Raw genomic sequence first — 12,583 nt, forward strand, 5'->3', positions numbered from 1 at the left:
ATAACATCTTTGAAGGCCAATCTAGTAATATTTATTAACATTTAAAATAATATGCTCTTCAACCCGGAATTCCACTTCTATGGCTTTACCCACAGATGTACTCTCACATGTACACGAAGTTATTTTTGTTTACATAAGGCTAGTCCTTCCAATTTTAGTGTAAATAAAAGAACATAAAATGTATGCTCATGTAATGGGCTGATACGTGCTTTTCAGAATCAGTAGAGCTGTATGTGCTGATATGGAAAAATCATCGAGAAATATTTTTAAGTGAAAGGAGCAAAGTTTAGAATAGTGATTATTGTATTTAAAAATCCATGTTTACATGTATAGATGCATATATTATGGTGATATATATGTCTGTGTGGCACCTGCACGTGTATATTTGTAATAAAGAGGAGTAATTGCTTATGTACAAGTTTTTGTTTCTTACGGAAACTTTCACAAAAGTGTGCAAGAAACCATTGCCTAGTTTGTTCTTGGGAGTGGAACTTGAGGTGTGCAGCTGGAAGGAAAATCACCTTTCATTGTATATTCTTTTGTCATCTTTCACTTTTAAACCATGTGCTTGTATTATGATCATACATTTCAGAAAGATCAACTTACCTTAGAAAGCATTCCTTAGCTTCTTCCCTAATGTAGCTCTCATATCATCCATTTTCTGTTTTCTAGTTTATAAACTTTATTTTGTTCACAGGCATAAAGATATACCAACAGAATGATTCGATAGTTATCTAGTTGTGTTCAAGGGATGAGACAAGCCTGAAGTCTTCCTACTACACCACCATCTTATGACATATGCCAACAAATTTCCATTTAAGCAAGGTTCTAAAATGAGTTGATAGATCTTTAAGGTGATAAAACATTATTATTCAACAACCAAAGCCATGTTTTTTGTTGTTGTTGTTGTTGTTGTTGGATATAATTATTTGTATGTTGCATTATAGTGAATATTTGCCCACAAGGCCATTGTAGATTTCAAATACTTTTATTCTCTCTTTGATTTTCTTTAATAAATTTGGAAACAGAAACATGCTTTAGTGGAAAAAAAAAGGAAAAGGAAAGTTTAATTAAAAAAATCTAAATCTTGACAATACACCTAAAGTGCTCATTTAAAATTTTTTCTTTATTATGTACTTAACTTGAAACTATATGGGACAGAAATCTTTAAAGCCTGCAAGTTACATGTGATTTTCAAGAATATCTGCGAAATAGATACATATTTTTTTTATCATTTGGTTTCACTCTTTCTGTACATCATTTGTTTTTATCCTTGACTTATCTGGTGTTTGCTTAAATTGATAAACTGTCATCATATCTTAAAACTTTTAGTTGTATTTTGTGAAATTATATCATTTTTCAGAACACTATTTGAAAGTATGCTGAGCTTTTGTTTCCGAAGAGAGCAGTAAGAATTGTTTCGTTATAGCAGGCATCATAATGCTAACCGTTATCCGCAATTAGACAAGACTCCCAATAGGCAAACGAGGTAGGCACATGTATGCTTGAGGAGTTTTGCTGAGATTGATAGGGTTTCCATCCAATCGAATATCCTCTAGCGCCTTACGGATATAAGTCAAATTTTTAATGTTGCAGAAAGTATCTTCATGCATCTCCAAAATGTTGTTATTCTAAAAGAGATGATAATAAATTATAAGACAAAATATAACATATGCCTCGTATTGATTAATAACATAGTGCATTTTGCCTCACCCCCATTTTTATTCTTTTGTTTTTTCTCTTATCCAAAAATGCATGTTAGGGATCATTATGCATTGAACACTTTCTAGACAGTGGGGATTAAATCATTGAAGCACAAAGTAGACATGTGCTTGCCCTAATGGAGCTTACATTTCAGTAATAGAAATGTAAAATAAGAAAGCGAGAAAACAAATTTAAAATGTTGTATCTAAAAATGTTGAGTAGGGAAAAGGAAGGGTGGTCACTGTGGAAAGTCATCTTAAGAGGTAGCAATGGAGCTGAGAATGGAAAGAGCCAAGGTAGGAATATTGCAGGGAGAGAGAACACCATGTTCAATCTGAGTAATTACCATGGAATGTTCAAGAATGGGAAAAAAGTCAAAATGGCTGAAGTCAATAAAGTGAGGGAGAGAGTGAGCAAATCTTAGGGAGATACGCAGGGCCCAGAAATATGTATTTAAAAATAGCTTTATTGGATATATTTTACATAACGTAAAATTCATTCACTTTAAGTGTGTGGTTCAGTGGTTTTTAAGATAGTCATGGAGCTATACAACCATCACCATAATTTAATTTAGAACACTTTAAACAGCCCCCCAAATCCCATAGATGTTAGCAATTACTTCCCCCCCCACCCCCCACCATTTTTCTCTATCTCTAGCCCCTGATGATTTCTAATCTACTTTTTGTTTTTATGGATGTTCCTACTTTGATATTTTATGTAAATGAAATCACATATCATCTTCTGTGACTGGGTTCTCTCATTTCCAATTGTATTTTTAAGGTTTATGTATTTTGTACCATGTGTCGGCACTTGTTTGTTTTTTATTGCCTGATAATATTCCATTGTGTGGACATAACCACATTTTTACCAATTCATCAGCTACAGAAATTTGGATTGTTTATACTTTTGGCTTTTATGAATAATGCTTCTATGAACATTTGCATACAAGTTTTGTGTTGACAGATGTTTTCAGTTCTCCTGCATATAGGCCTGGGAGTTGAATTGTGGGTCATACAGTAACTCTATGTTTAACATTTCAAGGAGGTATTGGACTGTTTTCCAAAGTAGCTGCACCATTTTAGATTCCCACCAACAATGTATGAGTGTTCCAATTTTCTCTGCATCCTAACCAACACTTGTAATTGTCTGTCTTTTTTATTTTAGCTGACCAAGTGGATGTGAAGTGGTACCTCATTGTGGTTGAGTTCATTGCTAGTGTATTGAGCAATTGATATTTTATATTGATTTTATCACCTGCCACATTGCTGAACTCATTTAAGTTCAAATGGTTTAGTGGATTACTTTGACTTTCTGTATAAAAGATCTATGGATCAATTTGGGGATTATTTCCATCTTAATATTAAGTCATCCAAACAATGAATATGGGCTATCTTTCCTTCATTTAGATCTATTTTTCCTCAGATAAAATTACATACATTGAAGGTATACAGCATAATGTTTTGATACATGTATACATGGTGAAATGATTACCACAATCAAGCTAATTAACGTTTCCATCACCTCATATGGTTACCTTTATGTGTGTTTCTGGTAAGAACACTTAAGATCCACTACTGTCAACAAATTTCAAGTACACAGTATAGTATTCTTAACTATAGTCACCATGCTGTATTACATTGTATCTCCAGAACTTAATACATTCTGAATAACTAAAACTTTTTATTCTTTGACTAACATGTTCCCATATGCCCCAGCCCCCAAACCCTGACAACCACCATTCTACTCTCTTCTTTGAGTTAGACTTTTTTAGATTCTACATGTGACGTCTTATAATATGTGTCTTTCTGTGTCTGACTTATTTCCCTCAGCATAATGTTCTCACCCATGTTGTTGTAAATGGCAGATTTTTTTTTGAATTTTTTCTTTTTATTTTTTTAAAAGTGTATTTATTTATTTTGAGAGAAAGAGAGAGCGAGCTGGAGGGACAGAGAGAGAGAGAGAAAGAGAGAGAATCCCAAGCAGGCTCAGCACTGTCAGCACAGAGTCCGATGCAGGGCTCAAACTCACGAACCGTGAGATCATGACCTGAGCCAAAATCAAGTTGGAGGCTTCACCGACTGAGCCACCCAGGTGCCTGGTGAATTTCTTTTCTTTTTTAAAGAATTAATAATTACCCATTGTATACATATACCAAAATTTCTTTATCCATTCGTCCATTGAGAGACACCTAGGTTGCTTCCATATCTTGACAACTGTTAGTAATGCTGCAGTGACCTTGAAAGTGCAGATACCTCTTCGAGATATTGATTTAGTTTCTCCCTTGAATATATATCTGGAAATGGGATTGATTGCTGGATCATATGGTAGTTCTGTTTAACTTTTTGAAGAACCTCCATACCAGTTTCTAGAATGCCTGTACCCCTTACATTTGCACCAATAGCAGACAAGGGTTCCCTTTTTTCCACATCCTTGTCAACACTTGTTATCTTTGGTCTTTTTGATAATAGACATTCAACGAGGTGACATCTCACCGTGGCTTTGATTTGCATTTCCCTTATGATTAGTGATGTTGAGCATCTTTGCATATACCTGTTGGCTATTTGTATGTTTCCTTTTAAGAAATGCCTATTTAGGTACTTGGCCAATATAGTCGATATTTTATTGAGTTATTTGAGTTGTGCATATATTTTGAATACTAACCCCTTATCAGATGTATAGTTTGTAGATATCGTCTTTCATTCTATAGATTATCTCCTCTCTCTGTTGATTATTTCCTTTGCTGTGCAGAAGTCTTTCAACAATATGTATTCCAACTATATATCTTGTACTTTTTTTTGTGAAAATTATTCTTAGGTGCTTTATTATTTTGTGATTAATAAAAAATGGAATTGTTTTCTTAATTTCATTTTCAAATTGTTCATTTATAGTGTATACATATACAATTAATATTTGTATATTGATTTTGTTACCTACTACCTTGCTTAAATCATTTATTGGATTTCTTTTTTAACTCATTGTTAATTAGGAAAATGTTGTTAAATGTCCACATACTTGTAAATTTTCCCGATTTCCTTTGTTATTGATTTCTATTTTAATTCCATTATACTCAGATGTACTTTGCATAATTTCAATTCTTTTCAATTTGTTGTGGCCAGTTTTGTGGCCTACCATATGATCTATCCTGGTAAATGTTCGTTGAACACTTGAGAACCATGTATATTTTGCTGTTGTTGGGTAGAATGTTCTGTAGGTGACTGTTAAGTCTGGTTGATATATAGATCAACCAGATGCTGCTAAGATCTTCTTGAACTGTTTCCTAGTTGATCTTATGACTAGCATTCTACCCATTATTAAAAGTGAAGTATTGAAGATCCAACTTCTTGTTGAATTGTCTATTTCTACCTTCACTTCTATTCATGCTTCACACAATTTGAGGCATACTGTTTATAGTCATTATTATAATAACGTAATAATGATTAATAATAATATATAGGAATATATAATTATACATTGTTAGGTGCATATATGTGGATAATCATTTTATCATTCTGTTGAATTGACCCTCTTCTCATTACAAAGTGTCCATCAGGAATAACAGATTTAGTGCCTATGTGCTCTACTATTTTCTTTGATAGGTAATAGGTACCTGCTGTTAATAATAATTGTGCCTCACATGTAAGAACTTACCATGTTCCTATAACTGTGGTGCAGGGAGGTTCAGCTATTTTATCCAATCTTTAGATAGTGTTGGGAGTAGAATTTCATCCTGGGGAATCTGCTTTTGCCAGAGCCTTCATTCTTAATTACTATATATATATATATATATATATATATATATATATATATATTTGGCAGACATTTGAAATGAATCAAAATTGGAGATTTTTATATAAGCATTAAAAATAAATACAAATGGAAAACAATGTAAATTAAAATAGCTAGGCGTGCGTAGGTGGCTCTCTTCAAGCGTCTGACTTCAGCTCAGGTCAAGATCTCGTGGTTCATGGGTTTGAGCCTCGCATTAGGCTCTACCCTAGTAGTGTGAAACCTGCTTTGGATTCTCTCTCTCCCTCTCTCTCTGCCTTTTCCCCACTTGCATCCTCTGTCTCTCAAAAAAAAAAAAAACAACTTAAAAACAGCTATATACTGCATGTTGATAAAGTGGTCATGAGAAGAGAAATGTTTTAAAGGGTGCACTTAATGATACCCTTTTAAACCTTAGAGTAGGGTATGTGAAGCCAATTACTTTTTATTTTTTAATGTCATATTGTATATACAAATCCATTGTGTTTGAATGCAACATCAGAGACCAATTTACTTTGTAGGGTCAGTATTATCACAGACAGCAGTAATAATCTCTTAATCCAGAGAGTTGGAAGTCTGTCATCCCTCAGCAGATAGGAATGTCCTAGGATTGAATTTAATTCAATACATAAAACCTAAAATCAAAAGCTAAAATCGACATTTTTTTTTCCTCCTGAAAGCCAGGAATTAAATTAAAAATTTCTTTCCGCCTTTTTCTCTTCCATTTCCAATTCTCACACATTTCTTCAGGAGATAAAGGTTTTGATTTTTTTTTTTTCAAAAGTAATTTCATGTGCCAGAAAGGTGTATTAAGATTTAACAAAGACTGAAAATCTTTAGAGACTATGGTTATCAGAAATAAAACAGTATAGACAGAAGCATGAATATACAAAGACCTTGCACTCAGATAGAGAGTGAGAGAGCGAATAAAGGGAGGAGAAGAAGAAGAAAAATGGTGACTGTGTGTCAACAGGACATTATAAACAGTTTTTGCCTCCCAGCTTCCTCCTCTTTGCTTTTGTTTTCCATGGAGCTATTGAGCGTACCTTACTAGTAGAAGCTTACCTGGAGGTGAAGGGCCCGTAGGTTTTCTGGGAGTGGCAGAGGGATGTGGTCCAAATTGTTATCGGTGAGGTAGAGATGATGGAGATCATACATATCCTGTAAACATTCCAAATGTAGGGACTTAGTGGAAATTAGCGGTGCCATAGTTGTATTTTCCATTCCCTGTTCTTTCAACTACTTGTAAAATAACACATGCCCATCCAGGTCTTGTTTTGCAAGGGTGAAGCAGATTAGTTCTCTAGTTGCTAGACAATTCAAATGAGTTTTGTAAGAATTAACTGTAAGCAAATCTTTCTTGATGAAAGTGTAAAGTGTTTCTGGAGCTGTAGGAAGAACCTTGCTTTGTGCACTCTAACTTCTTCAGTTTAAGCAAGGCAGTGTCTTCCCATGGAAGATCTTCTGCAATAAGGTTTTGAAGATTTGGGTAAGGCGTAGGAAGGTCCTTTATTTTTTATGGATAGAGAAAAGAGTTTCTCTCCAACAATATCCTATTCTTTCTAGTTCAAATAACGGGAAAAGGGCAGCATAACAAGATAAAAAACAAAAAACATTTAAACAATAAGAGGTCTACTCTAGCCAAATACTACAGAATAAACTGTGACTCACCATCACCCATGCCAACAAAAGCTGAATGGGGAGACTGAACTTTGACCCTTGGCAGACTACATACAGTAAGGTGTCCTAACTCCACTGCCTTACCAGGGTAATGTTATGGGAGAGCTAGTGGAGAAATGGAACTTTCGCCATTGCTTAGTGCTAATGGGTCCACACAGCTCTCTGTACTCTCCCTGGGAATAACATGGTGTCTCTTCAAATAGTATTTTAAATTTGTTTGTTTGGCATAGATTTAGAAGAGCAGCTTGAACAAAGAGAGGGTATGAAAGCTGGTTGGTGAGTGTTTTCATACTCTATGCTGTTATTCTAGCCTCAGACTTGCTTCTTTCATTTAGAAAATAAAATTTCTAAGATTAACTGAATCCATCCTTTTTACAAAGTGATTTAGAAGACTTCTCTATTCAACGCAACTCCCTCACCCTGCACAAGTAGTTATCCTTTAAGCCATGTAAAATATTCGCCTTGAGCGGAGTTCCTGGGAAATACAAATTGTCTGGCTTACACCATTTCTAGGTGCGCCTTGTAGACTGGTGTTCCAGGGAGAACCAACTCCTTAGTCTCACTCTGCTTTCTGTTCTTGTTGTTTGACTAGCCTCAGAACTTACCAGAGCACAATATTTCCCCAAAACTTGATAAGTAGTACTTACAGGTTTTGTTTGTTGTTTTGTTCTGTTTTGTTTTTAGTAGTTAAAAGTCTCATAAAATTGAGACTTTCCTTATGGAAATAAAAAAGCTAGTCAATGACAGCAAATGAGGTGGAAAGATTAAAGTCTTCCATATCCAAACTTAAAACTCACTTTAAATGCTTCTTGCTTTATTCCTTTCCTCCCCAGCCTATTGTTGCTAATATCAATAAATGTCAAAGTGTTTGGCAATTCTGGGAGCTGCCTTATTTTGTTGTCACGCAGGACAAGCTCTCGGAGTTGAGGTAGCTTTCTGAATGCATCCTCATCAATCTCAGATATTAGATTTGAAGTCAGATCAATTCTTTTTAAGTCATCTAGAAGGAAAAATGAAAGAAGTAGTTAAATAGTGTTGAATATGTTGTGCTCGCATAAAAATATGAATATAAATTAACAATGAATTTAATTATCAATGGACAATTAATAAAATAATTATTTCTAACTACTTTACATACAAATTTAATTGCTTCCACCCAGTGCTATACATATTTTTTTATACACTTATAAGTAAGCATAACTTTAGGGGTGCCTGGGTGGCTCAGTTGGTTAAGCTGCGGCTTTGGCTCAGGTCATGATCTTGTGGTTTGTGAGTTCCAGTCCCGCGTCAGGCTCTGTACTGACAGCTCAGAGCCTGGATCCTGCTTTGGATTCTGTGTCTCACTCTCTCTTTCTGCCCCTCCCTGACTTGTACTCTGTCCTCTCTCTCTCTCTTTCAAAACTAAATAAACATTAAAAAATTTTTAAAAAAAGCATAACTTTAACAAAACATTATATTTAAGATAACTTGTGCTTTCCCTATATTCTTCATAAGCTTTGTCTAGATTTTACCATTTAAAAGGTTTTCCTCACTGATGCCAGATTGCTGTATTTTCTAATAGTCATAGATACATTAGCATTAAAATACAAAGGCATTAAAAAGAAATTCTCAAATGATCAAACCACTTTATAAAGACACTTTATAAAACACTTTATAAAGTTTTGTAAAAACTTTTCTAAGTTGCCAAAATTATTAAGTCAGAATGTAGGCTTTTATGCATCAATCATAAAGCAACTGTGCTTTAATGGGAATCTATTCAAACAACCCAAATCCTAGTAAATATATGACCATGACATTTTACTCAATGTCATAACATGATAATGAATTTTAGCCTATAAAATATACACACTTATGATTCTATTTCTTGAAAATAGCTCATTTGAAAATATCAACTATATAGTTTCATAATGACCTTTAATTCGTCATCATTTTTAATACAATTAAAAATAACCTTCAAATATTTAAATAAGAAAAGAGTTGTTTATGGGCCAATTTTCATATCCAAGGTTCATTTTTAGTACCAACATTTTATAGTGCAAAAATTTTGGAAAAGTCTGTAAAGAAGAAATGGTATTAATGCTGTCATCCATACTTAGGCTTGCAAAATCATTTTTGTTGATCTTTTTAATTCTGTTGAAGCGGGAATAGAAATAAGCGGTGTTCTTGGGCAGCGGTGGAATAGCATCAAGTTCATGGTCATCACAGTATACGGTGGTACTTATACATGTACACAGAAGGCAGGTTGGAAAGTCTACAAGGTAGAGGCAAATAATTATGTGTAAGTAACAAAAGCAATTTCCAAGAAATACTGTGATTAGATGTTTGTTAAATAATATTAGGGTCTCATATAGACTACCCTGGGATATTTCGTATTTTATCATATAGTTTTCTATAAATAGAAGTTAAAGTCAAACGTACCAAGGAAAGCTGCCATGATGATTAGTATATTCTTTGTAATGTTGTAAATTTTATTTCAAATTACTGAGTGGATAAAGTGTGGTTGTTGCTTTTATGCTTATTAGAAATTCTCTTTTCGAATGTAAATAGTAAGACTGGTTTTCATAAAGTTAAAACATCACACATACTATTTTTATTAAGTCTTTGGTTTAATAATTAAACACCTCACTGAAACAAACCCTGCTTCAAGAAAAATGACAGAGTAATGATCATTAATATTAATTCATTCAATATATTTATTGAATTCTTTCTATGTAAATGACACTATGCTAGCTGGTGAAATAGTGAGGAGCATGAGGAGACACAGTTCTATTTTATGATCTTCTATGTAAGATAAGTGTTAATGACACAAATAAATAAAATGGTAACTGTGAAAAATGTCATGAAATATATGAGCATAAAATAGGGGAATCTGGCTCAGTCTGACAGTCATGGTTCTCTGAGGAGGTGATAACTGAGTTGAGATCTGCAAGAACAGAAGGAGTTAACCATGCAAGTGGGAGGAAAGAGTACCCAGGCAGAGGAAGCAGCATTTGCAAAGGCCCTTCACTTTGGAGGGACTAAAAGATGGTCCATGTGTCTATAGCACAGACTACATTGAAATGTATGGGGGAGACCGTGCAGAGGCCTTATAGGCTGTGCTATTACAGGTTTTGTTCCTTATCCTGAGGATGGGCAAGTTATTACATGATCAGATTTGCACAGATTAAGAAAACACTCTGCTTGAAGTTGTCATAGAAGACTGAGGGAGGGCAAGTGGACAGAGTGGAGATGACTTGCTGCCTAGATAAAAGATGATAGTTGCTTGGTTGGGGTCATGGTGACATGTTGAAAAGGCAACATATCCAAAAGGTATTTGTGAAGCTGCGTTATGTCTCAACATATTGATCTATATTTCTCTATCACATGTGCACACACACACACACACATACACACATCCCTCCTTCAGTCTCTGTTTAGTGGTCATGTAGAGGACAGTGAGCTTCAAAGGAAGACAGAAATGCAATGACCAGAAGGAAAGGAGCAAGATAAGATGGGGAGATATTATGGAGGCCAAATGGAGAGAGAGAGAGTTTAAAGGAAAAGGGAATAGAAAACATTCTAAAGCTGCTGAGATGTCAGGTAATTTAAGGACTGAAAATGTCTTTTGGGTTAGTTACTGCGGTGGTTATATACAACTTCAGTAAGAGCTACAGAGTGATGGGGCTAGAAGCCAGATTAACAGCCAATTGAGGAGGGAGTTGAGGGTGAGGAAGTAGTTACAGCAGATATAGACAATGCTAGTGAGATGTTTAACTGTGAAGGAGGAAAGAGAGATGGTGATAAGTATAAGCAAATATATATGCAGTGTGTAAATTGACTGAAGCAGGAGAAATTTGTAGACAGAGATCCAAAGTAGAATTTGAAGATCAAAAGGATCCTGAGAGGGCGGTAAGACATGGACTCAAAGCCACAGTGGGCAAGATCGCATCCTGTATTTGAGAGGACAGTCCATCTGTTGTGAAAGGAGGACAGGGAGATAAGGTGCGTGCATGTCCATGTAGGTAAAGATTACATCTCAAAACAGAAAGACCAAGAGCTGCTGACCAGAAGATTGCATTTTCACTGTTGAGCAAGAGGCTTGGCTCTCTGATGAGCTTGAAGAAAAAAGGGAGGAGGAGGAGAAGGGTGGTTAAGATGTGAGATGGAGAATGTGAAATAGCCATGAGAGAAACTAGACGAAAGTGATGGAAGAGCTTCCTTGCAATCGCTCAGTGATCAGTTCATCCCAGTTTAGCTGGGACTTTCCTGGTGTTAGCCTTGAAACCCCCCCACTATGGGATGCCTCACTCCCAGGCAGACCTGGACATTTGGTTGCCTTCGCGGAGGGATCTACTTGTGGTTTGTGATCAAGAATTATTAGTGCACCTACTAAGGTCTTATTGCTATCACCAAGTAGGGAAATTATTTACAATAACAGCTCTGGGAATGAAAACTATTTTAGGAATGGAAATCTAGGAAAGAAAATTTAAGGGGAACTATAAAATATTGAACACTTGCTAATTTTCAATTCATTATAAATTAATATTTACCACATATATATCTTTTTAAAATAAGTATTTGATTCTTCTATATTTTCATTGCCTTGCTAATTTAGCAGTAATTGCTTAAGGTAATTTATATATATTCACGCCAGTTATATTTTAATTCTAGCTTTTCCACTCATAACCCAAGCTTATTTTATATGGCTTCAGAAAATTATTTTTAGAAATTTGTATTCATAGTAAAAAAATATGATATTTTGATTATTAATGCTCTAAATAGTTCCTTCCAAGCTATTTAGCTATGATGCATGTATAAGATTTAAATTTAATTTTAAAGTTTAGCATATCTGGTGCTGATTTTTCTGTGGATAAAATGTGAATTAAAATTTTAACTTCATCGCTTCTCAGCCTTTTGGCTAAGGTCAAGTGTAAAATTTTAACTTCATTACTCACCCTCAGACTACTTTGCAGATAACTTTTTTTTTCTAAAGCCATAGATTTTTTTTATGGGTTCAAACCTGACATTATTGAGCCATAATTTCAAAAACTGAACACAATTTTCAAAATCTAAAGCTTTTGAAAAGATTGGGCGTTATGTTTTTCTGTTGTTTCTGGCTTGGCTGAAAGACCTGAGTATAGGTAACAGTGCCAGAGCAGTCAACTTCTGAAGGATCTGAAATAACTTAAAAGTGAGTAACGTTCTATATATGTTTAATTTCCCTGCTGAAAACTTTCTGCTGGATACTTACGTTTCTTTCTATCGTGTGTGTATCTGCATGTTTTTATTTGTAGCGTGCTCTACTACTTCTTAGAATGTTAGCTATGCGGTAAGAATATAATGTATTCACTTGAAGTATTGGCTTAGGATAGAGGGGTCGCTATTTGCATTTCAGCACAGCTAAGTACCACGGCCATGATCTTGCACAACTTTTATCCTATGTTGGAGTTTTAGT

At 34.8% G+C, this 12,583-nt stretch overlaps 1 protein-coding gene across 1 annotated transcript in view; it reads right to left on the reverse strand.

Annotated features, from left to right (window-relative positions):
- Positions 1–1,105: 1,105 nt before the first annotated feature.
- EPYC (epiphycan) overlaps positions 1,106–12,583 on the reverse strand; it is a 35,948-nt gene continuing 24,470 nt past the window's right edge. Inside the window, exons 4-7 of the mRNA XM_043562049.1 lie at positions 9,242–9,400; positions 7,947–8,149; positions 6,535–6,630; positions 1,106–1,631 (exon numbers count right to left, since the gene is read on the reverse strand). Coding sequence (XP_043417984.1) covers positions 1,461–1,631; positions 6,535–6,630; positions 7,947–8,149; positions 9,242–9,400 — 629 coding nt within the window. The 3' untranslated portion in view covers positions 1,106–1,460. The remainder of the gene's footprint in view (positions 1,632–6,534; positions 6,631–7,946; positions 8,150–9,241; positions 9,401–12,583) is intronic.

This window comes from Prionailurus bengalensis, chromosome B4 (assembly GCF_016509475.1).
Source record: "Prionailurus bengalensis isolate Pbe53 chromosome B4, Fcat_Pben_1.1_paternal_pri, whole genome shotgun sequence".
In the NCBI taxonomy this organism is placed as follows: Eukaryota; Metazoa; Chordata; class Mammalia; order Carnivora; family Felidae; genus Prionailurus; species Prionailurus bengalensis.